Source organism: Uloborus diversus, chromosome 6 (genome assembly GCF_026930045.1).
Source record: "Uloborus diversus isolate 005 chromosome 6, Udiv.v.3.1, whole genome shotgun sequence".
Taxonomy (NCBI): Eukaryota; Metazoa; Arthropoda; class Arachnida; order Araneae; family Uloboridae; genus Uloborus; species Uloborus diversus.
The window spans coordinates 165,799,071-165,826,141 of NC_072736.1; the positions used below are offsets into that span (position 1 = coordinate 165,799,071).

Sequence of the window (27,071 nt, forward strand, 5' to 3'; positions counted from 1 at the left end):
CTTCAGAGGAACATTAATGGTGAATTCAGCGCTCTCTTCCCTCATCAGATTTAAATAACGGCTATTTGTCTGTCAAAAACTGAATAAAATTGGTGGGGGGGGGGGGGGAAGGTGGTCTATTTTGATTTAGGGGGTCATTTTACATGAGAATCATCAATAATGGTGTCAAAAGTGTTTTTAAGGTATATTTTTTGAGGCACTGTGTAATGGATACCTGGGTGCCTGGTTATTGAATGTAGGTTTATAAATTTTAATGCTAAAAAACCTCATCCCAAAAATGTTTCTGAAAACATGGTTAAAATCAATTTTGGCAAGACTTTATTAGAAATGATAAAAATTGTGATAAAAAAACGCAAAAGGTATCTGGATCTGGTCATTGACGCTGAAGTTATGACTTCAATTTTGAAAAATTTTCTGAAAAGAGTATTGCTCAACCATTTTCTTCTGACGTCATTTAAAATGGCTTACAATTGCACAGACACGTACATATAGGAAGTAGAGAGGGAGGTCATATGTCTGACAGCCCAATCATATCAAAATAGCATACATAAATAGGTATATAAACATTTGATAGTGAAATATTTTAAAGTGAAAACGAGAAAAATAAAATATGTTTAAGTTTATGTAAGTATGTATGTAAAGCAGGCTTGGAGTAATCACTGATTGCGTAATCTGAGTAATTGATTATGTTTTGTGTAATCATAATCGTAATATGTTGATGGGATGCTCCCGTTATTGTAATCAAAATCATAATCAGGATTTTCATGCGTAATCATAACTGTAATCTAATTAAAATAATCCGTGATTTCCCCTTGTAATCATGTAATCTTGACTTTCTAAAAGTGAAAAAATTTAGGCCGCCCTTTTACTAATGTATGGAACGATAACATTGTTTAGTAATACAGGGATCGCGCTAAGGATTTCGAATCGTTCGCCAGTAAATTCGCCAAATTTTTAAAGTGTTAGCCAAATTTCAAAAGTTTTAGTCAAAGACTAACTTTTACTCATTTTAAATGTATTTTTGTCTGCAGAAATATTTAATCAGAATGTGAAGTATAACTTAATTTTTGACAATTTTTTGAAGATAAGGGCAGGGGTATATCCAGGAATTTTTGTCCGTTTTTAGGAATTTGGTGAGAAAAAAATGCAAATTAAGTAGTTTTTTAAAATCATATGTAATTTTTCAAAGGAAAAAATGGCTAAAAACAACTTCAAGTGATATTTATCATTCTTCAATAAATTTAAGAGTAGAAATAAAAGCTTTTAACGAAGTAAAGACTGCATTCCTATCTTACTCCGATGTTTCAGACATCGAACACAATGAAACAAACGCGCCATTCAACAAGGCATCCGCCCACACTTTCGGTACTCGGTAGCTACTGCGCACTCCATATCCAATCAGCGAGAGGCGCAAGTACAGTGACGCTATGAGACGAGAGGCAAACGTCATCCTTCCTCCGATCCGATGCTAACGCGCGTGCGCGCACCTCAATCTGCTCGGAGTGTTCCGAGGATAAAACAACTTTCAGTGATTGCTAGTCTGGGAGTTTTGTGAAAGGTTCGTTTAGGGGTCGGAATTTTGTGACGGGTCCGTTTTTAGGGGTCCAAATTTTGTGAACGGACTTAATTTTTATCTAGATTGACTGCTGAAGGGAGATTTTTTTTCCTCTGTGTATATTTTAGAGAATTTTTTGTTCGCCAATAAATTCGCCAAATTCGAATTTTGTTTACCGATTTTACGATTTTATCGTATTTGGCGCATTGGCGAATGCTTAACGCGATCCCTGGTAATAACATAGAACACGACTTCTTTCTTTAAATGACAATTCAGTGCTCGTCCCCACTGTCCCTGTTTGTAAACGAGAGTCATAAATCGAGCCCTATCTTAAGTGCTTAGTACAATTAGTACCCTATGGACTTGACAGGAACGTTCCAGGGCTTCTTGGGAACGTTTTCCCAAATCCTTAAATTGGTCATTCATCAGTTTCCCTTTCATCTGTCAATGTTAGGCAATCAAGCAAAACACATTGCCACCTCAAAATCGTATTTTAGCAGAAAAAGTACAATGATATGGGAAGTTCAACTAAGTTTCGCGCAACAAAAAGCTTTTAATACTTTCATGAGAAAGTCGTGAATGACTGAAAAAAGATTTTGTCAAAAGTAAACCGAATTCACATTTGTGTTTCAGTGATTTTTTAAATACTCTTGCCTTTACACGTTTTGCATTTATTTTTTGCTACATGACATCTAATCTAAACCCTGGTGAATAAGATTTTTTTTTGTATGTTTTCAAAATAATTTCTCACATAGTTTCATGTTAAATGTATGTTTATATGTTTACAACTGATATTATCTCTAATTAATGAGTATGTATGAAAGTAAAAAAATTGCATTGGAGAATTTTATAAAATTTGTTTATGTTTTGTATCAGGGAATTAACACAAATTTTGAAATTTAATTACCTTTTTATGCCACATTTTTAAAGTAAGAAAAATTGCACTTCACTGCTGCATTAAAACTGTAATGTATAAATATTATTATGAAATACTCATTTATGCAAAAAAAAAAATGTGTAACTAAAAGGGGGAAATCATAGCAAAACATGTTGTGCCCAATCTTATTTTTTATGAGTGTTAAGTTGAAACCTTTTAGCACTTATAAAAGTGCAATATCTTTAGTAAGTGATTGATTCAAGAATGAAATCAAAGCATATGCAAAGAACTTATCAAATGATCATAAAATTGATCCTGTAGAGTTGTAGGGGCTAACCCTAATATGTGTATCCTTTTGCTAAAAATAATACTACCCAAGTTTTTTTTTATTTTTTTATTTCTGCGTCATCTGCTCCAGTTACACGCTTGTTTAGCATTGCTGGAAATTTTTTCACTTCTCAAAGAATGAGGAAAAAAAAACTAGATATCTTTAAAGTATTAATTACACTTAAATGCATTTAATTCCTTTTTTTTTTTTAAAAATTTTCAATTGTTTAGTTCCGTATATTTTATTTACACTTTCTGCGTATTTTATTACATTGCAGTTTTTCTGCATAAAGAACCATATTTTTTTTTAATAGCTGCATTTTAAATTAACTGATAATGTATTAAATAATTGAGAATAGAATGCTGAAATATACCACACGATTTTCAGAAATTATAAGCTCTAAAATGTTGAGCAGTGCAGCAGTAAGTTATTGCCCTTAAGCCAGGCCAAAGCAGAACTACTGCAATGGCAAAATAATGAGCAGCTGAGTCAAAAACAATATGCACTTATGTATACATTTGAATAAGAGTGTGCCTGTTCCTGTACAGTCGTAGCATTGTGTAATGTACGCAATTCGAATTTCCTAAGTGTTTTTTTATCTTTCATATATTGCTCTTTTCCTGCAACAGGGCAATAATACAAAATAAATAATCTTTAAGGTAATACTACACGGTAGTTGCAATTAGCTCTTTAATATTAAATCAAAAATCATAATTTTCAACTATCACGCCGTTGATGCAAATGAGTGAGATATATATACTTGATAATATAAGTCTGTAATCAAAATCATAATAGGTATATTATAATCGTAATCGATTACATTTTCTACATAATTGGATAGTTGCTGTAATTGTCATTACGTTTTGCCAGAAGATTATAATCGTAATTGTAACCTCCCTTTTTTGTACCCGTAATCATAATCGTAATAGATTACATTCCCTCGTTATTGACTCCAAGCCTGATGTAAAGCAAATGAATATATTACAGTAAAACCCCTCCTAACGGACACCCCTCTTATGCGGACAATTTTTAATTCCCCAGTTCCAATGCACGTATTAGAGGGAGCTTACTGTAATAAGTTATAATTCATTTCGCATTTATAAAAACAAACACATCAAGCAGTTAATTTTAAGATGTTTATTTGTGACATGGGAGTCTCATTGCCCATAATCAATTCATTTATAAAATTAAAAAAGAAATAAAGAGTTTTTGTTTTTGCGTTTAGATTGATTAATTTTTAATTGATAATTAATTACTCTTTAATGTTGATAAATTTACAATGTTAAATGGAAATGCATGATGAACATTGATTAACATTTTCTATTTAATATTGGCATAAAATTCAAATATTACAGTTTTAAATTTTTAAACATGTTTGGCTGAATATTTGGTTTCAATTTTAAATGAATATTTGGTATTCAGCAAAATATGGTATTCAGTGCATCTCTAGTAATGATCCTACCTATGGCTAGATTGCTCATATACAAACTCTTGTAGAATTTAGTTCATTCATGAACAAAATAAACACTTATTATTGAATCCTGAAAAGTTTTATTAGTGGGAATTTTAGTTTCTAAAATAATCAATTCAATTTAAACTTATCTTTCTGAACATATTTGTTTTTATTAAATTGAGGAAATTGTTAATTCTGCATCATTAAATTGAAGTTATACTGTATATTTAAATGTTGGGGTTTTTTATTTTAAAATAGCCACCAAGCAGTTTTTTTTTTAAATTTGGTATTTTTTTCATGAACTCGGCAATCACCTCTGCAATAGTTACATATTTCTGATTTTAAAAATTTTAAAAAAAGTGTAGTATCTGAATTTTTTTTTTTTTTTTTTTTGCATGTATGTCATCTGTTGAACTTAATTTTATTGTAAGCTTGCTGTTGCTCATTTGGTTTCCGTCAAAAATAGAGAAAGCATGAAAAATCCTCAAATTCCATCATTTTGCTATTGTTAGTCGAATCCAAAATGCATTTCTTCAAATATCTCAAAACTTATTTCTGCGGATACTGCACTTAACCTTTCCATGGCAGCTTAGTTTAATTTTCATTAAATTAGTACTTTTTTGAATATGATGTTTCTGTTAAACTTATTATTTTTTCTTTATATTTCAGCTTTTCTTCAAGCTGCGTTATTGTTATTAGATGAACAGTCAACAGTAATGGTAATTACATTTTAAAGTTTTGGCATGGTTCAATACAGTATGAATTAACATGTGCGAATTACCAAATATGCTTCTTCTTTTTTTTAGTTAATAGCATTTAACAATGTTTCACATAAGTAATTTAAGCTTTTTATCGAACACTGCAAATTGTAAATGATGATGATGCAAAGCATGTGTGTGCAGAACATTTCAAAATGTGTTAATTTTTCATTTTGGATCTTGAAGGGATTTTGATAATTATATATTTATTATACTTAGGTTTGGTGAAAGTGTGTGTGTTTGAAAGTGATGGGTTGATCGTTAAAATTATTACCTGATATTAAAATAGCAGCAAGTCATTTGTGATTTTTTTTAATTATTTTTTTTTTTTTTCAACATTGTTAAATATTTTTGAATAGTCATAAAGCTGAATTATAAATGATCTATGTGCTTCTACTTTGGTTTTAATGTAATAGTTTTAAGGTTCATAAAAATATAAATAAGTTTAATCCTAAAATGATATTTTTAAGAGCATGTATAACTTTCGTAATTCGCACATTGTTTATGTTTTTGAAGAGGGTTTTGTAGAAACTAGCTAATATTAGTAGCATCTGTTCTGTTATGAAGTTATCAGCAATTTCCTGTCATTTACCCCTTAAATAATAATTTTTAAAAATATTGTTCAGTTGAAATACATAACGTTACTACAGATTATTTTTCAGTCCAAACCATCCAACACTTTTACTACAATTTTCATGATGATGCCACTATGTTACAAGGTTAATATTCTTTGCACCAGCAGTTTTGCACAGCTTTTCTACTTGTGCTGCACAAATTGTGGCTCAGTTTCACATGCATTTTGTGCTCTTAATTGCTGATTTGTAAGATCACCCTCTCAATAATCGGAAATAAACTTAGTGTTGTATTTCTCAAACAGTTAATCCTGATGAAACTTCTTTGTTAATGCTTATGAAAGTATTCTTAATCTATAATGATATAAATTTTGCAGTTTAACAATATTTATTCATTTATCCTTAAGGAATGAAATTTTAATTATTGAAGTGATACTGGAAATTTTCCTTTTCAGGATTATACTGATGCATAATAATTACAACTTAGATTTGATGGTATGCATTCCAGCCACAATTTTGTAACTGCTGGTCAATGCCGTTGTTTCTAAAAAAAATTCTATGCACTTTCATGGCTCTACTCTTTTGTGCTATATGTTTTGCATTACCATGAGTCGTGTAGAGTTTAGGGTATTATCTGAAAAACAATAAAAAAAAATGGTTCCCTGTTTTTTTTTTTTTTTTTTACATGTTAATGTATTTCAATCATTAGTTGATTGTTACTTTACCCTATTTCTGATACTTTTGCCACAGTAAGTGTTATATATATTTTTTCTGAATAGCACATATCTTGAATATAAAAATATAAACGCTTTTACTTCTGTTTAAACGATGCAGCATACACCTAAGGTAAATAAAACTTGTTTCACAGGATTTATTTTTTAAGGAATTTTTTTAACTTTTTTGACATAATTTTTAAGATTGAGGCATCTTTTTTTATTCTGTGGAAGTTTTGGTGAGATTCGAGTTGTTTCGCTGAATTTACTATTTTATTGCATTTGATGAATACTTTGTGCAAGCCATGTATTTTGAAAGAAAAGGAATATTTCTGAAGTTTGGTGCTACTGAGTATTTGAATTCCATTGTTAGCTGTTTCCCCTTCAAAGCAATTAAGAATGATTTCAAAGACCAAAAGGTGTTGAGAGGTAAACCTAAACAAGTTTAAAAAATAAATAATGCAAATATACATTTTTTCCCCTATGCAATGCTGAAATTTATCAGCATATTTCATAAATTCAGAGTAATAGATATTTTCTAGAATGGTTGCTCAACTCACAATTTGCGAGCCATACTGGGCTGGCAAAACTGAGTCATGTGGCTTTGTTGCTGTTATGTTCAATGTTCTGAATTGAAAACTATGCTTCAGAAGTTTCCGAAACAACCGATCATCTTCATTTGATATTCAAAATGAATGATGCTAGATAGATCCTAATTGTCAGAAATTGGATTCTAAAGAAACCAAATGGAAACTTCATATGAGAAAATAAGCATGTTGTTGTGATGGCAACAATTCTTTAAAATTTCCTTTCCTTTTCTGTGTTTTTCCATCCGGGAAAAAAATATAAATAAACCTTGCTTTTGTTGATGCTTTTAAATGTAGTTGTTTTTAGAAAAGGCTTGAAAACCCTTCTCTACTGCAGTGATATCAAATGGGAGTAGAGAAGCAAATTTTATTTTTGATTTTTGCGTTTTCCCAAGTTTTACTTTTTGTGCTTCAGATAATTCCTGCAATTACTGGAACTGAAACATGACAGTTTCATGATAATTGCAAAACGGTAGTTTCTTCTTCAGTGGTACAACAACCCAGTGTGTGGCTTGACCTTCTGAAGATTTTCTTGACCAAGGTCTTCCACTGTCATTGTGGTAAAATTTTACTGGCATTCGACCCATCTGAGGTTATGCTGAGCCCAAGTTCCATCTCCCGTGGTTTTGTCTAAATTATTTTTTGGTGTTGAAAGTTCAGTTTAATCTCATAACATGGCCAGCCCATTCAAATATTTGAATTTTTATTAATTTGTTCACATCTGGTTCCTTAAAGGCACAATAAAGTTCTAAATTAGAGTTGAGCGTGCCAAAAACTGTCAACTTGATTTCCTCCAAAGATGGCTCTTAGCATTTTTATTGTTTTGTGTCATTGTTTAGGTTACTGAAGAATATGTGAGTATAGATCTAATAAGAGATTTATGAATTAATAGTTTAGTTTATCAGATGAAAGAAATTTCAATTATGAAAGGTTAAAAAAAATGGTTATCAATCTTATACCTATGTCCCGGTAGCATATAAGCAACCTTTACTCTGCTAGAGACCATGTAAAAATTTGGAGACTGCTGATTGGCTACCGTGTGAAAACATCATCCGTCTTCTGTATACCTCGTTTTGCGCGCTCTAATTGTTTCATTTCGAAACAAAACTTATCTTTTAGACATTATGAAAAAAGAGGGTGGGAATTTAAATTGATTGAGTTTTTTGGTGCAAGAGCCTTATTAGGCTATACTAGCGAGAATTTAAAGCATTCAAACGTGAGTTTATAATTTCCAAGGAACGAAATTTGTTTATGGGTGGGGAAAAAACATGGCCAGCACATTTGCGTTGACTGGCCAATCAGGAGTCCCTAATACTTATTATAAGGTCTCTAACTGAGTAAAGGTTGTTTATATGCGTCCCGGTAGCAGAAATGGTGCACCTCTGCTTCTTGAGAAAGTCTGCAGACTATTTCTTAGTTGGGTAAAGCTAAAAGTTTTAAAGGAAGGAAGTCTTGAATTTCAGCAAATAAAAGCTGTTCCATATTTTCTGTCATTAATCCACAGGTACAATGCAGTTATATCAGCATCTTATTTTAAGCACTTCTAGGAGGCTATTTAGATTTAACGAGTAATATAATATTGCTTTATCTTGCAGACTATTTTTTATTTTTCATCTGCTTTGCAGATTGTTCAAAAAAATTCAGCTACTGGTATATATACACATTAGCAGTTTTCAAGGAAAAATCTATTATAAAAAATCTTTTATTCAATGTCCTTGATCATGTCTAACTTGACGTTCTGTTTGTGAATTCTTTCCCTCCATCGTCATGGGTATAAAATTGCTTTGGTTTTTTGTATTATTTCTTAAATTGAATTGCTAGAAAGAAAAGTTAGTCTTGTTTTCATACATTGACTAACATATTTTAACACTTCTTTAAGTCTCCCATTTTTCTTGCTTTCATTCTGCTCTTGTTCATATATTCATGCAAATTACAGTGATAAGCATGCATAAAAATAATAATTTAAGCAGTGTTATTTTCAGGAGAACAGTAGACTCTATTATCTGCAGCCTTTGACACTTAAAAAAAGAAATCAGTGAATGAAAAAAATTTAACTAAAGTGGAAAATATTTCTTAGACATATTTCTTTCTCACCCTCTTGAGCAATGATATCGCATCTGCCAAGATCACCAAAACCTCCTAGTTGAAACCTACTTTTTTTGTTTTGGTTAATTTTTCTAGCTTAAAATACAGAACACATTTTATTTCACTTTCTCCTAATTTTGTCTAAAAATTGTTCATACACTTAATGAAGGAAAATCTTCAAAAAAAAAAAAAAAAAAAATCCAAACTTAATTTCTGTACCTCAGAGCCAGAAGGACGTAAATCACATTATGGTAATTTTACTGTAGAGAGGAAAAACTTTTTTTTATGTTTCGTACAAAGGATGGGATTCATGCTCTTTTAACCCTGGTAAAAAAGCTGAAAAGGATTTAAAAAAAAATAAATAAATAAAAAAGAACCATGTTCACATGGCTTGATGTGGAATAGGTGGAAAATCACAATTGTTGGACTTACGTCAGTATAGTTTTGAGGTACATATTTAAGAAGATGGTTCTAAAAGAAGGTTAATTAAGATTTTTTTGTTAGTTTCCTTTAATTAATTAGTTAATAGAGCTATATATTAAAGTAAACATTATTAAATTCTGCTTTAAGTAACATGCGTGCATTGCTATGCTGAATAATAATAAAAATAAATTTCAACTTTGTGGTGCTATCTTACTGTTTTATTATTACTGGATTTTCCACATTTGTTCAATAAATTTTTTGCAACATTGTCTAAACCATGATCCTTATCTTTAAGTCATACCTTAAATTAGCAAACCTAGCACTAAGTAAGAAGTGGTGGGAAAAAATCATAATAATCCTGTATTGAGTGTGGTTGTACTTTCATTATAATTGAATCGGTAGTTTGAAGAAGAGAACAAGCGCCAAAATATGAAAATTTGAATTTTAGAAGTGAAAAATTGTTTGAAGGTTCAAACAATTTTTTGCCGCTAAAATTCAAATTTTCATATTTTGGCACTTGTTCTCTCCAAACTACCGTTTCAATTGTCAGGCTGTATCGGTTTAAGTGCCAAAAAATAAATAAAAACTTTAACAATATTGAATGGTTATTCACTCAAACTTTTATGTAAGTGCAGATTAATATTTGATTGTTTCATTATTCTGAACCAAATTTTTTTTCCTTCTTAACTTTCTGCTCACTGGCACAACACCAAAAACATCATTTTTGTTTGAGTGCAATGTTCCAAATTAGTTTTTTTGATCATTAAAATGCAACAACATAAATCAACTGATCAGGATTGTCTGTCCATTTTGGATGAATTATCTTTTTTTGATGACAGACTCGATTTTTGAAGCTGGTGCGCCATCAAGATGGCAAATGGAAAGCTTTACCAACAGACACGGATGATTTATCCCAAGTATCTCTAAAAGAAAGAACATATGTAAGTATTTTAAAACAGTGATGGAAAAAAACTTCTGGGGTTTTTGGCAATCTTTAATGCAGTATATAAGAAAGCCTATTTAGCTGCCGCTCTTTGGTTAAGGCCAGCTTGGTTGCAGTTCTCTATGCTAAATGTTTTCCTCCTGCAAATAAAACTTTCTTACTAATATTTCAAGAACATGTCCATGTGCTACATTTATGTAGGTAATACCAGTAATCTTGATGTTTTTGGTGTGGTCTCTTTTTGTCTTAACCAAAGCATGAAAAAAAAGCACCATTTCCAGTTAAACCTTTCTCATTAGATGAAGCGCTTCGTTAAGAATGCATGTAATAAAAATCCATTTTCGGTATACATATGTGGCATCATCCAAATCAAATATATGAGTATAATAATCGTTCCATTACATTCTTGTAAATTCATTCTGTGTATTGGGTAGTATTGAGTGCATTATGATACCTTGCTTTTTCTTCTTTCGGGCAAGAATGTTTTTGACTACACATTTCTGTTTTTGCTTGGAGGGAACAATTCTGTTGCAAATTAAGTTCAAGATGCAAAAAATACATTTTTATTCTGCTCTAGATAAAAAGGTATTTTTGTCTTTTGTACATGCAATACTTTTTTTTTTCCATATTATCAATTTGCATCAAGGCTTAAGAACTTTAAATTAAGTCCTTAGTTTTGGAATTGGTCCCCATTCATTAACAGAAATATTGATTCATTCACAGATTCATTTTCAGATTTTTGAACCTTCTCCAATACTGGCACTAATACTTTATATTTTCAGAAGCAACTTTTTGATTAAATAGTTTCTTTATACAAACTAAGTGTCCAAAATTAAGTTCCTATTTTGTTACTTATGAATTTCAAAAATATTTGTAAATTTTGCATTTGAAATTCTTTTTTTTTATTAACTTACCTTGGACCTCATTGCTACTCTTTTTTCTTCAAAAAAAAAGAAAAAAAGAAAGATACTAAAATAATTAAATAAAATATACAACCAGAAGTGTTGCTTATTCCTGCATATAAAACTTTCTCGAAACTTATTTTGAAATGATTCCCTAAGTATGTTGAGTTTACCAAGCTGTCTAAATAAATTTTTGACATTGCAGACAGATGCCTAAACTGCAGAACAATTCTTTTCAAATGTGAGGGAAATTTTCTGCAGAAATTAAATCTTTCTAACATCACCAAAGTGAGCTTTAAAATCTGTTATTAGGATTTGCTTTTTGAGCTTGAGTCTACAACTCCTTCCTTTACAATCCTCTAAGATAACTTAAGAATTGTCTTTTCAAGAGCCTCAATTCCAAAAAATTCGGTGGAGAGCCCCCTTGAAATCTCTTGCTTTCCCTATCTCCTATAATCACCAAACATGACCTGAAAGTCAGGGGCTCCCACCTTGGGGGGGGGGGGGGGTCATGGTGCAGACTGCACCATTGTAAATTTTAGGGGGTTGTATGAGGGGTATTTCTTACTTTTTTGGGGGTGTCACGATTTTTAGGGGGGTGTGCACCCTCGTAAAAGTGCATTTTTAGGCTTTCCATTTAAAAAAATTTCCAAAAGAACTCATCCAATTCCCTAGCGTCTCAATATAGCCTGAAATTGCGTTTTGAAACTTCAATAACAAAATGAATTCCGAGATCTGCTCTGAACACGCCTGCCTAATTTAAAAAAAAAAATCTGAAGTCTGTGAACCAGTTTTACCATATTTTAGGGCTAAAGGTAGGCTGTCTCTTTAAAATTTCAATTTGGAACCAATTAAAAAATTTTTTTTGTAAGTGCACCCCATTCCCCTTTCCCCAAACATTACCAAAAGTTGCCTAAAATTGCTATTTCTAATGTCTTTTTAAATTTTCCTGAATCCCTTTCACGTATAACTTTTCTTTTCCTAACGACAGGCCCATAATTTGATCATAGACATAATTTGATCATTGGCAATCATGGATTTTAAATGTAATTATGCATTTTGCATGTATTTTGATGGATTTTTTTTTTCAATAACATGCATTGAATATATATTTCCCCCCCTCTTGGAAAATTTTGAAATGACCTACCTGCCTAGCACCACCAAAGATTAACTTCAACTGGGTTTTAAACCTTCAATTTTGAAAAATTTCCAGGGAGCATTGATCGATCTAAAACCCCTTTCTTCCTTCCTCTGATGCCACTAAAGATATCCTTCCTTCAAAGCAATAAATTGCATGTAAAAAAACTTTTCATCTTACCTTTAAAAGTTATTTCCCCCTATTTCTTTTTTTCAGTAATAAATTTCATAAAGCTTGAAGAAAGATGGGCAACGGTGGCAGTTTCAATTTTTAACGATTTTAATCTTTCTACCGAATTTGCCACATACAACACCCCATCATTCTCTTCATCTTTTAATTTTAGTGCTACATATTTGCCTAGGGTTTAGCAGGCCTGTCATTTTAAAGTTTTTTTAGGGGAGTTGGGATGGGAGGGGGGGGGGAGTTACATACTCAATCATATAAAAGAAAGCAACAACATAAAGAGGCAAATGTCTAATGACGGCCTTGGGGCTTAGCGGGACCCCCCCCCCCCCAACTCAGAGGCAACTCTGAGCACAGGGATTTGCATTTTCTGTCAAGAAATGTGTGCCTGAAATTTTAATTTAATTTTCTTTTCTGCAATAAGACTGAGAACTGAATAAATGAATAAAATATCCCTTTTATATTATTCCCCCCCCCCTCCTGCATGAAACGGTTTGATTTTTGGATCATAATTTTTGAAAAAGGTCATGTTTCTATGTGTGCAATTACATTTTTCTGTAAATTAATTTAATCAAAAAGATTCTGAAGATAAATGATTTGTCTGGTAGAACAATTTTTGTTAAATGATTTTACGTTGCAAAACGTTACTGCTTTGGGGACTCTTGCATTCAATCAGTCGAGACACAGTTGTAATTATAAATTTTTTGGCGTTGCTGTAGCTTTAGATCCTGGTTAGAAACCCAAGGCACATAATTAAATCAACATTTGATTTCAAAATGTGGTAAAAATTAAAGGTCAATTATTCTATTAGCCATGAATCTGTAACTTTGAGCAACACCCATAATTATACTTCACATGATCACAGGAACCAATAAGATTCAGGATAGAAAACCAATGAGATCAGAGCAAAGTTGCACAGATTTCTTGAGGTTAAGTGGTCGCTCAACATGAATGGTCTCAAATTGGTAATTTTAAGAGAGTTAGGGGGGGGGGGGCTAAGTCGACTGCTCCGTAAACTTCAAATCAATAACTTGAAAACACTTTTTGCTGTATTTTTGCTCCAAGTGGTTGTCCCAGTTTGTATGCTCATGGGACTAATGATTTGTTTTTCTTAAACAGGGGTTATTTGGATCACACAATTTGCGCTTACGTACCTTTATATAATGTCGTATTATTACACTTACTTTGGTATTTTTGACTTTATAATGAACATAAATCAATGCTATATTTTAATAAGACGGTAATTGGGTGAAGAATCCAAAAAAAATAAAGTAGATTTTTGAATAAAAATTTGAAAATAAATACCTTTATGCTCAAAAGTAAAAAATTAAAACATAAGGTGAAGTAAAGCACAAATTTGTTCTTGCAAACATGTGAGCTTGTGTGTGTGAAGATATTCTTGTGTTTTTTTCTATGGTTCTATTGCACCCATTTCTTGTCTCACTTCATTTTTATCCTCTTTTTGGGGAATACAAGTTTAAAATTATAAATCAACATTAAATGGAAATAGTTTGCCATTCTAAAGTGAACTATTATCAACTATTAAATTTTATTTATTCATTTTTTTTAACTAATATTTTTGAGACTGTTTAATTAAGCAAGTTCAGTTGATTAGACCCCAGAGGTTTCTGACTTGTGTCGAAAACTACACCATATGAAGTATAATTACAGCTGTTGTTCAAAGTTCTGTACCTCAGAGCCAGAACAACGCAGAGTTTTACTGGTTTTTAAAATGAGGACATTGGTTCGAATGTTACTTGACTTGGGGATTACCTACGTCTTCACTAAAACAGGCTTGACTGTATTCCTTCATTGTTTAAACCTGTTATATTGTTGGTTCCTTTTGTGAAATTTAAATTAACATCAAAATTTGCAACCCTTCAGTAATAATAGTTCATGTTTGAGACTTACCGAGTACCAATTATTTTTTAAGAACAACAACCGACTCACACGTAATGAATTTTGAACTCATTGGAATTGTGGTATTGACCTCCCTAACAGTTTTTAAAACAAAATTCCAGCTGAAATTTAATTACACATTATTTAAAAGATTTTGTTGGTGTCAAAATTTTTACAAAACAGTTATTTTTTAAATTAAGTCAACAACCTTTTTCTTACTCTTAAAAAAAAAATGACTTAATTTTACTTCTCTGTATTGTTATCATTTTGCCAAAAGTTTGAATCTGCAAAACCAGTTTTTCACATTTTCCAATCTAAGTTTTCAAATGATTAGGAATACATTGGGATATGATTGAAAGCGTTTTTTTGTTATGAGTCTATGAATATTTATCTTAAGGATCACTTAGACTGTTCCTGACCAAAGGTAAGTTATTCTACTCTAATCTGTGATATAAAAAGTAATTGCACCCAAATAATTGTGAAATCTGTCTTTAATAATATCCAATTTTTTACAACTACTCGGTACTGGCCGAGTATCCGATCAAAATTGGCTGAGTACCGAGTACTCGGTACGTCTCTAAATCATGTTGATAATTATTAATGTCAAACTCTAAGCACTAAGATAATTTTGGATTATTTCCTGTGGTGCTTTTCTAAGTTTTAAGTTTTTTATCTCTTCACAAATAAGGTTTTTTCTTTTGAAAATTTAAAACCAATTAAATTTTTGTGACTTAAGTTTATGCTTCATCTTCTTCTAGTAAAAAAACAAGATTTTAAATAGTGTAAAAATGTATTCTAACTATCTGGGTGAGCATTTATGTAAATGAAAGTTGAATTGCATTTGAGGCATTTCATGGTATTTGCGACATAGGGATGTCCGTAACCAAACTTTAATTAAAAATTTTTATTAATGTATTTAACAAGCACATTCCAAAGGACGGGAATTTTTTTCTTTATTTACTTCATCTTATGTTTGTAATTTTACTCAAAACATGAAAAAAAATACCATTTTTATTGTTTTCAGACTCGACATTGAATTTTTCTTTAATAGCGACTTGATCTGATTTTAAATCCAAAATTGCTACTTGGAGCAAATAAAATGTAGGCGCATCTCTAATACAGCTAATAGTTTTAATAAAAACTGCATTCCTTAAAAAATTGTAGGCGTAGAAAGTGATGACTGTAGAGACCGTAACAATAATTAGCTTATATAATACAGACGCTGTGTGCAGGATGCATTTGCTGCTGTGCAGATACAGGGTGTCCAGCAAAGGACTCCCTGGTTTAAAAATTAAATATCTGGAAAACAAAGGATGATATTGGAATAAAACAAACGGTATGTTTATTGAGAAACCCATAAAAATCATATAGAGGAACTTGGAAATTAGTTTAAAAAATGGCCAACAGGTGGCGCTGCACGCTGTTATTGCAATATAAGTCTCCATAAATAGTGCTTTGAAGAGGTTGGAGGATAAATTCTCGTGTATATGTAAGCATATCCGAGAGGCTAAACTGCTGCTGAAACAACTAACCTTTTCGCAGCACTATTTATGGAGACTTATATTGCAATAACAGCATGCAGTGCCACCTGTTGGCAATTTTTTAAACTAATTTCCAAGTTCCTCTATATGATTTTTATGGGTTTCACAATTAACATACCGTTTGTTTTATTCCACTATCGTCCTTTGTTTTCGAGATATTTAATTTTAAAACCAGGGAGTCCTTTGCTGGATACCCTGTACATTTGCTGTAGATATGTGCATCGCCTGATTTTTTTCTATTAATATCAATATTAAACATCTATTATCTTCAGAATACGTTTTAAAATTAATGAAAAAAGTTCCCTTTTTGCTTTTATGGATACATGATTGAAAGCAAATGACATTCTCTTAACTAAAAATTTTCCCTCCCTGATCTTCATACATGCAGAAACCTTTGAGTTGTGTGGACAGATGCTTCATATCTTTACTTACGCTAAAGATTGAAATGTTAAAAATTTTTGACAGCGAGATCAGGGTCACATTTTCCTTTCTGTGTTGCAATGATAATATCTATCAAGTACTTTTGCTCACTTTTTTAGTCCAGTTTTTAAAACTTCGATTTCTTCTGATGGAGTTCGTTCAAAATTAATAATAGTTGATTTTTCAAAAGCTTTTTCTATAATTAAATAAATGTTCCCCTTTCACATTCTGACTGCTGAAAAGGTTATGAAGCTGGTTAGTGAGTCCGTAGATTAATATTTGGAAGAAGAAAGTTATGGATTTATTATATGAAAAATTTTATACTCGCAATCATCAGTGCTAAAACTGAGTCATTAGTCCAACTTCAAATCTGTAAAAGTCATAAAGTAACTGTACATACGTAAAAAATGTGGCAGATTGGATGAGAAGCGCAGCATGGAACACGAAATGCATCCACCTTCTTGTGGTGGGTTCTGAGTTGATAATGTAATAAAATATAGTTGCACTTCCTACAAAGAGCTGCATGATTCATTTTTTATTTTGGAAAAAAAATGTCTGGGGGAGGCCTGTTAATCCTATAGAGCCTTTTATTTTAGCACATTTTGTGAGTCATATTACAAAGGTGTTCGGGGGGGGGGGGGGGGTCACAGAGTAGACTGGCATTAAAAGTTTTAGAGGGTCCATTTTAGTAGTTTTTTAATGTCATTTTGGAGGAATCTGTCTAATTTGAGGTGAGGGAATGGGGAGTACTATCACCAGTGGGAGGGCATCCCTGCCTAATATGGTATTTTATATACATGTAAGGACTGTTATGCCCCCCCTCCACAACGTGATTCTGATTTAAATTATTATTAAACTTGATAAAATTATGTGCATAATTCTTGTACAGAAATAATTTATTTAGAAAATTTCATTAGTATTTGAAACAGTGGCTGAAAATGATCAAATAAGATTATCATTCATTTGTTTCAGAATTTCTTTCTTTTTTTTTTACTCTTTTTGTGTGTGTATGCGTGTGTGTGTGTAACACTGTTATTTTTTTAACATTCAGTTTTGCAGGCAAGTAATGTTGTGTAATTGCAACAAACCTGCATTAAAATTGATTTTATGCTGGTAGAGACTTAATTTTCATAATTTTGTCAAAGTAATATTGGAAAAATAATGTTAATATCTTTAGTTACTTGCAGGATAAAACATAATTATTTCAGTCGGTAACTGCAGTGCAACCTCATTTATCCGGATAATTCATTTAAAAAAAAACTTGACTTGAATCTCTTAACGCCTAGTGGCGCGTGAGGCCGCCTAACGTGGCATTCCATCTTGACTGGTTTAATGTCACCTCCCATGGCCATCTGATGCCAGGTTAGTTTTGAACGCCCGCACTTCCTCTTGTTATCAGGGGTCCGAGTGAGAGCAGTTCTTGTTGGGTCTATTGCAACGTGTGCTATCCATGATCATGACCAGTTGTGCTTTTTTACCAGTGTGGTTATGGGCTTGCAATTTGTGCGTTCATTTAGGTCTGTATTCGATATTTTATTTGGCCAGTATGTGTTTAATATTTTTCTCAGGTTTTTAGTTTGAACGGCATCAAGCTCTTTTTCTTGCTGCTATGCCTTTGATACGATAACATGCCTTTCATTACGATATCAACATGCCTTTTATTACGATAAAAACGATTTTCTGTAACAAAATTATAACTGAGATATAAAAATGTTTCACAATAATTTCTTAACCGAGAATGGACCCCCGTCTTCTGTTTCGAACATGCGTCGCATTTGAATGAAGCATGGTCATGCAACACTTTCATTCAGGGACTGATGGCCCAAGTACGCCACAATATGTGTAAGATTATCATAATTTACTGTACAACTTATGTAGGAGCTGTGCGTTTAATCAAAATGAAAAGCAAATGTTTGTCATACCTTTACATTCTTGCTACCATAATTTTAAATTATATATGTAAATGGAAAAATTTTTAACTAGTCAATAAATTAGATCCGGATTATTCAGCTAAACGAGGTTCTACTGTAACTCTTTTTTAGTTCCTTATCACTCTTTTATATTTGCAGGTTATTGGTGGTTTGGACTGAAATAATTAAAAGGTTTTTCATTTTTATTTGATATTAATCTTTAATGTAGAGGGTTAAAGGGCAGTGAAACTTGTTGATAATCTCCTTTTGAAGTTATATAATTTAGATTTTAGATTACATAAATGGTAAAAATTGTGTGCTTTTATTTCAAAAATAAAAAGCTTTCTATTTTGGATGATGTCACAGCTTTTCTGGCCATGGCTTTTGCTTGAAATTTTATTTGCATGTCTGTAAATGCATGTCACATTTTGTGTTGCTTTATTATTGTACCATGCTCTTACCTTCTGTACTACTCATTTCAATAGTTTAAAATATTATATGCTGCATTAAATTTATCAAATAACTGGAGATAGATTTTTCTTATCAATCTATGTACTTAAATTGTCATAATTCTGATGCAGTTTTTTGTATTTAATATTTCTGTGTGAGTTATGCAGGGGTGAAAGTTTTCCGTCTTGACATATTTTTGCCTTTTTTAAAAAATTGAAACAAAGTGAGATGGAACCAAGTAGGGGTTGAAAGTAAAAATTACCCAGTGAATGAGTTAATTTTGGAAAGTTAAGGGTTTTTTTTTAAATTTAATTCGTATTTTGTAATCATTTTTAATAGATATTACTATTTATTACCTACTGAAGAAAAATGAACTATTTAATAAAATGAAATAATTTCTCATTTATTTCTTAAACATTATAATTCTTTATTGTGTTGAATATTTTCTGCTTTTGAACTCTTTGTTGGAAATAAGTTTTTATTTTTTAAGTATTTAGTGCTGTATTCAATCCCTTTACTTACTTAAAATCTAAATTTGGGACGTATTTCTATTTTAAAAAATTCCTTTTTGAGAATTTTTGCAGCTTTCACCCTGGTGGTATGGTTAAAAGTATTTTTTTTTAATAGTACTACTTGATTATAGTGTGGATCTAAAATGAAAATATTTAAATGTAAACATGGATTATCAGTTACTAAATTAACGAGCTTTGATATGTTTGTTTACTGCTTGGAATACTGTTAGTTTTTGCAGCTTGAATATAAGCTGTATCTTCCTTTAGTATCTCTAAAGCTTAGCTTTTTTTTCTTTCCATCTTTTTTGTGCATGACAGTATGTTTCATTGTTTTTCACTGGGATTAATGAATATTTCTAGGCTCCTATAGACCCATCGCAGCTTCTGAAAGCTCTAGACTCTCTGCTTTCTCCAGATGGTGGAATTAAGAGTACTGAAGATGTTAAAAAGATAGCTAGGTAATGTATATTTTTAGTTTTAATTGCAATTATATTGTGTCTGATTTCATTTGTAATCTATTTTGCAGCAGGATGTTGTCTGCGTCAGAAGTTTCCCGTAGATTGGTGTTACATATTTATTACCAAATGACTACCTTAATGTTTCAGCTTGTGAATTAATTTCAGAATGGATATCATCGCTTAGTGAAGTGGCCCAAGATGATTCATCATTTTTCATTTAATTTAATATATGTTTTGGAAATACAGTAAAACCTGTTAAGTTGACCGCTTTGTTATATGTATTGACCTCTCTAAGTTGAGCACTAAAGCACTGCCCTGCAAGTGGTCAACTTACACAGGTTTCACTATATTCATAAAAAATGTTTTTATGTGTTTTAACATTTTGTCTTTTCTTGAGATTATGAAGGATCTAATAGTCATCAATCTTGGTCCAACTTTTAAAGCATCTTTTAAGCACTTCAAGATATTAGTTTAATGCAGTAGACATATTTTCAATGTGCAAAATTTCTTAATAAATTGTAAACAATATGAAAGTTGATAAAGGAAAAATTGTCGTATATGTAGGTTTTGTTCATTAAATGTTTTGATAGTATTTCCATCCAATTAGTATTAATGCAGTTAGCTGTAATCCTGTCAAGAAATATCAGAGCTCTACTCATCAGCAGATTTTCCAGGATGGTAATTTATTTTTTTAATTGTTATTAAATTTTAAATTAACTTAAAATTTCTTATGAATTACAGGTTCTAACGGGATATTTAAAATTGCTAATTTTGAATCAATCAGTTAAAACATCAATTTCATGCTGTTCCAAATTTTTATTTCTTTTTTCCTTTTACACCCTCTTTCAAATGTCGTTTTAAGTTCATTGAAAAGGTTTGATTTGTGTGAATCTTTTAAAATTTGTAATTTTTTGATATTTAATAAAGAATATCAGCTGCTGAAGTGTGACTACTTTGTTGTTCACAAGTATACATTTCATGACACACCAAACACTTATAAGAAATTGAAAAAAGTAATTCATTAAAGTAGAACATACATCCTACCTGTATAATAAAAATCCGAACAATTTCCTTGAACAGAAGAATGCTTAGCTATGCAAAAGCATACTTAATTTTTTAAGAAAAATATTCCTTTATGTCAGCATTACAATGCAAAGCTTGCTTTAAAATTATTTTGTTCCCGGGCTTCTAACAGTGACCACTAATACAATTTTTAAGAAAACGTGCACACACACACACATATATATATATATATATTATACACACTATGTAACCAAAGGAAAAGCTGAAGTTTAAGTTATAGAAAGCTTCTTTATTTACTGTAATTAGTCTTATTTCTCAGCTTATTTTTTTACTACTGAGTCGTTCCATAATTATAGAGCCGAAGTAGAAACATGAGTCAAAGATAAAGTAATGGATTTTATTCAGTGATATGTCATCCATCGGTGAAAATGTATTTTATCCAACGAGTTGTGAGCGATAAGAAATAGGCCATGACAGAGCTTAGAATGATATTGGTTGAAGAAATCAAAAATCCCTTTCCGATTCAGACGCTCATTGTCCCTCGCAAACATGTTCACCTTGCAAAAAATGTGGTAATAAACCATAGGCAAGTCTGGAAAACAAGGGTGCTGCAGAAACTAATCCCACAGCGCCTGGATCTTTCATTGGCTACCAGCTGAGACATGGTGACTAATTTTATCTGAAAGGGGAATTTATTTTTCGGGTAAAGCAGTACCAAAGCGCCTTTCTGGCAGAAATTCACTTCTGGTACTAATGATCAGGCTTCTCGAGAGAATAGAGGTTAGGTTTTGGCATTGATGCCCCAGGGATCAGTCACTGTGTACTCGTATAATTATTGTACTACACCCATTTTTCATCACAGTGAGGGTACAATACAAGAATGGTCGCAAACTTCGTATTCCTGTAGAATTACAAGTCTCTAGGCATTGCGCCTCCATAATTGATGCAGTAACCGTGTTATATGCTTTTTAATGTCTATTGCCACCAAATGTTGGGGATATTGTGTTGCTTCAGAGTTTGCTTTGTTTTTTTCCTTCGACTTTAGGCCATAAATGGTCCACACCGCGCAGAACGATTGGCTCCAGGTTTATGCTCTTATCCCCAAACCGCTGTTACGAAACTTGGCAAAAAAAAAATCAAAGAACCATCGTTTATTGTGTTGCCGCACTTCATGCTTTGTTTACGTTAGCACTACCATATGTCGAAATCGTAATTCGTGCAAGATTCTCAACTCTCGTTTTTAAGTGTTTCTAGTGACCCAACGGATGATTTTAAGTGCATGGACTATTCCACTTTGCATCGGAGTATTTGGTTTACTGTTACTGCTCCTGTTGGAACGATCTGTAGAATTTACCTATTATTGCTTCCTATAAATATGGAACGACCCAATAATATTCATTTGCATCGAATAATACGAATTTAATTTTTTTTTTTTAACATAACGGTAAAGGGCTACTTCATTCTAAGCAAAGTGTCAATTCAAGAGGACCACGACTCGGAATAGGCTCTGCAGGATTCCCCCCCCCCCCCCCCATTCACGCTTATTTAAGGTTTAAGAACATTTTGGATCATATAATGTGTGGGTGGTGTTTTTTTTTTTTTTTTTTAATGAATTATTATTATTATTGTATTTCACAATTTAGTTCCAGATACAAATATAGATTTGTCAATTAGAACACGAAAAACATGCTAAATTGGGAATAAACGTTAGCTTTTACTTCCTCTTGCATCTGGAAGTTGATGTGGTATGCTGCATACGGTAGAATAAAAACACACGCAATTTTAAATGCTCATTTAGCTACGAAATTTGATGCTCTAATAACCCAGTCCCAGTTGAAGTCGAAAGCATAAAACGTAATTCGAAGAGCTTGATTTCTGAGATTTTAGGTACACTGAACATTCGTACCATATTTATCACACACACAATTTTGAGGCTTTTATAAGCACATTTCACTCATTGAAAAGTCGGAGAATAACGCCTCGATATTTTTTTTACACTTTGTATTTTAATCGACAGTTTAGCTTGAAAACTAAAATAAGGGGAAAATAACCGTTTGAATGTTTTCTAATGGAAAGTTTTTTTTTTACTTAATTGTTTTGAATACAAAAATTTCAAACATTCCAGATAAAAATAGGACGCATCCCTTCATTCCATGCCATCTATTTTTTTTTTTTTTTTTTATAATATGGAACCCGAGTCTTCACTTACTCTGAAGCAGTGGTTTTCAACATTTTCTCTATGGATGACCACTTGGTACCCTAACGAATCTTACATGCACCATGTGCGATCGAAATATTTTCACAACAATTATATTAGGTGAAATGAGATGAATCCAAAAGTTTTCATTAATAAATTTCATGACGACGTAAAAAATGATATAAAGAATAAGTTTTCACTAGCTGTTCGCGGACCACTGCATAATTCGCCCCCCACCCCCACCCTTCGCGACTCGATACAATCTAATCTCTTTTTAATGAAAACGTCGAGTAACTGATATTGCTACTTTAATCCGAACCGAAAATAAATTACGGCGTATAACCATGCAGTATACCGCTTTATTAACTTGATGCTTAATACGTCGTCGGAGGATTCATTCCTAGTTTTTTTTTTTTTTTTTTAAGGAAAAGATTCCACATTAGATGCCTTCTTGAAACTATTAACGATCCTCTTTTCAAAAATTAGCAGCTCGGAACCCCCCCCCCCCCCCATCCCAAAGGCTCGATTAAGATATCAAGAGGCCCTAGGTCAAATACTTATATTGGGCGTTTTGTATACAAATTGTACAACTTTAGACGTTGGCTTTAACAGCTTTAGCCACAGAAAGTAATATTTCAGCCATTTGGGGACCCTAGGCCATAGCCTAGTTGTTCTATTCAGTAAACAGGCCCTCTCCCTCAAAGGAGAAAACGACTCTCCAATATTTTTTTCCTTGCTACGCCGCTGGCCCGAGGGTAATGCCCTTCAGAAACAAAAGGTTGCTTTGCTCGCTGCTGTGAGAAATTCAATCGTTGGGCGTTTTCGTTGTTTTCTAATGGGGAGGAGGGGGCTCGCATTCAACTTCGCCCGGCGTTTCCTCCTAAGCCGTTACTCAAAATGAAATTCGTAACAAATGCATGGTGTAGCACTTGTGTATAATTTCGATCCTTTTTATTTACTTAATTAAAAAACCCATAAATCTTGATACTTCTGCAAGTGTTTTCGTTAGCGAGAAATACACCGAATCCTTGATGTCTTGTCTTAAAAAACTAAATTCCCCGTATCCTTAATTCAAAGAATACTGTAAGCAGTATTAAAATACATATTGATATAAACTTAATTTGCTTGAGGCAGATATTTTTATAAAAGTGGGTGTCGAGTTTTTACATCTCGTGTAGCGGGGGTCATCTGAGAATTTTAATTTCTCAAAGTACACAAGTGCGTGAGAAATGTTCATTTGATCAGCGCGTGCGTGCCGGGGACGTCTTGTTAATGGAAATTATGAATTGTAAAAAATGAGAGGGGGGGAGTCGTACATGTTCTTAATTACTTTGCAGTTGTAATGTTAAAACAATTTATGAATTTTAAAATTTGCTTAGGCGACGAATGCGCAACTTCACAAACAGCTAGCGAAGTCTTACTTTGGGTTCCTTTGTCTCAAGATCCCCCCCCCCACTCACACAGTTAATTTAATTCAACAAAAGCGCTTTTTTTTGCTAATTGTATGGTTAGTCGCAGAGTCGCTATATATAAAGGCCGGCGCACCAGCTAGCCGTTTTGGATCGTATTTTTCATTGTTGCAGAGCTGAGGTTACCAGAGCAACGTTTCGGTTTTTTCCAAATTGGCCAAAAATGATATTTTATTTAATAAACAATTCACGTGCCGCAAGCAACTGCTCGCAGTGAAAAAATCAGCAAACACGATAACTTGCCAGAAAAGACAACCACTCAAATACATTTGAAAATTAAATTTTTTAATCTTTAATTTTGTTGTATCATTTGAGTGATATGCATTTCTTAGTGTATTGCATTTTTCCAATATGTGAGAAATAACCTTTTTTTGCATCTTGCAGATGAATGAGCTGAAACAGCTGAGGAATCTTGAGTAGCTGTTGCTTCCCTCATGTGATTTTACTTTTAAGATTACTTTTTAGAGCTTAAAAGTAAAGCATGCTCTCCATCTGGATGGTGAAATGGTTTTATTTTCAGTTTACTTTTTAAAAACGTAACGGCCTTTATTAAATATATGAAGCAAGTATTTAATGATTCAAAGCAGACACATTTTTTTTTCTTGAGTTACGTACTGATTAAATAACGAGATGTTCTTCGTTTATTTTTTCGCGATTTTAGACATACTTCTAGATGACCTCCAGTTGTGTCTGCTTTATCTTTAAAATAGTGCCTTGTTTTATTATTGGTTTTCCAGAATACGATCAAAGGCAGGGGTGCCCCCCCCCGCGCCCATTTTTTTTTCCCAAGCCTCTTGTTTATTTTTTATTTTCTTGTTTTATTTAAATATTTTAAAAATACTTTTTATTTATTTTTTTATTATTGTTATCATTATTATTATTTTATTAGAAAAGTTCTGTGCTACGCCAATGACACACACACACACACATATATTTCACACACATTTTCATATAAACTAAATTCATTAATTAAATTAAAAAAAAAATAAAAATAATCCCCTCTTCTCCAATTTGGATGGCGCCAACTTGCGCCATACCCCCCCCCCCCCCCCCCCCCACCTTGTGGGCACCTCTGATCAAAGGCTTAAAACTTCTCTAAAAATACATGCTAAAATAATCCAGTGTTTACAGCTTCTTGTCCCATATCAAGTTTTGCAAGATTCAACCTCTATTTTTGATGATATTGATCTTCAATCTGTGCCAGTAATGTCTCCCAAGTGATCTTCGTCTGGTTTCTTTTTTCGCTTGGAACTCGTCCATGGAATTCAGGCCTGCATATGAAGGAATAATGAGTTTCAACATTGCTCTTCCATTATAAATTTCAAGTATTAATACTCTGAAATTGGATTAAGATTCATCAATACAGAGAGGGAGTCTGGAAGAGTAAACGGAACTTTACAGAAATGGAAGACGGTGCTAAATAGTGGAATGGATCTTGCTGGAAATATTGCCGAATTAATAGGTTATTACAGTTCTCTTCTTGATTTAAGTAAGGCTAATAAAGTCAAAAAAAGTTTTTTTTCTTTCTTGGCCTTCTTAAAAGTTTGGATACCAAAGGTTTGAAAAAATTTTATTTACTTCCATTTATATATACATATATATTAAATACTTCTATTTGCATAGTATTAGGATGTTTAATAAAGAGTTCGAGTTATAAGATACATAAGTTTTTTAATGCTTAGCTGCACGGGGTAAATTCATTTTTCATTTAAAAAAAAATTGCTTAATTTTTTTTTTTTATTATAGTTTTTTTTTTTTCCACTTAAAAGATTATTGTTTATTCACGATATCCACTCAGCTATTTTACTTCAGGGTGCTCATAATAATATCTTTGCATAATAGTATTAAAAGTATGATTAAATTAAAATGATATTTTAATAATTACCCTACTTCCAATTTGAACTTCTTTGTTCAGAACACTATTGATTTATTATTCTCTAACGGTTATCAGCCAGCTGAAACTTTTTAATGCTCATTTTGAAAACTATAATACTTTTATTTTTAGTTATTTTGCATCGTGAAATGATTGGGTTGTCCGAGGCCGTAGGGTTTAAATGGAATTGTTCTTAGAAATGTAGGAAGACAGAAAATGATCTGCACAACTAAACATTTTTATTTAAATAGCATGTGTGACAACTAAAATATTATAGTACAACTAGATACATTCTATAGAGAGAAAATAACATAAGTCAAGAATTATTACATTATGTTCCTAACATCTAGAGGCAAAAGGAGCATTTGACCGCACCTGATCGCCCAAATGATGGACCTGTGCAAAGCCTTATGTGTGTTTTGGTTTAACCTTATGTATATGTTATGTAATAATACCCATGTGGTAATTTATATATACTTGTCTAAAGACTGCTATGTCCCCGCCCCCTTCAGAAGCCCGATTTCCTGCTACACTAGGCTCCGACTGCAGAATATTTTGTTGTATAATTTTTTAAAAAATATGTTTGAGTTGTGCGGCCTCGGACCTAAATCGCCAAGTAATGTGAGTAAGACCTTAAAAATTTTTGGAACATTTTAAAAGATTTAGTTTTTGCAAAATGGTTCGTATGTTTTCTTCTTTCATTAGATGCTGCTTTTTCTTATGGCTTTATTTTTTTTAAAATAAAATTTGCAGTACTCGCAAAATGTTGCCCTTGATATAGATAATAAGGTAAGATAAATTA

At 32.1% G+C, this 27,071-nt stretch overlaps 1 protein-coding gene across 3 annotated transcripts in view; it reads left to right on the plus strand.

The window, feature by feature from the left end:
- Nucleotides 1-27,071, plus strand: part of LOC129224702 (serine/threonine-protein phosphatase 1 regulatory subunit 10-like) — a 131,006-nt gene that overhangs the window by 44,649 nt on the left and 59,286 nt on the right. For 2 of the 3 annotated variants that reach the window (XM_054859249.1, XM_054859250.1), the window contains exons 2-4: nucleotides 4,883-4,932; nucleotides 10,191-10,292; nucleotides 19,610-19,707. In XM_054859249.1, coding sequence (XP_054715224.1) covers nucleotides 4,930-4,932; nucleotides 10,191-10,292; nucleotides 19,610-19,707 — 203 coding nt within the window. In that variant the 5' untranslated portion in view covers nucleotides 4,883-4,929. The remainder of the gene's footprint in view (nucleotides 1-4,882; nucleotides 4,933-10,190; nucleotides 10,293-19,609; nucleotides 19,708-27,071) is intronic. The other variant, XM_054859251.1, reaches the window with a different exon arrangement.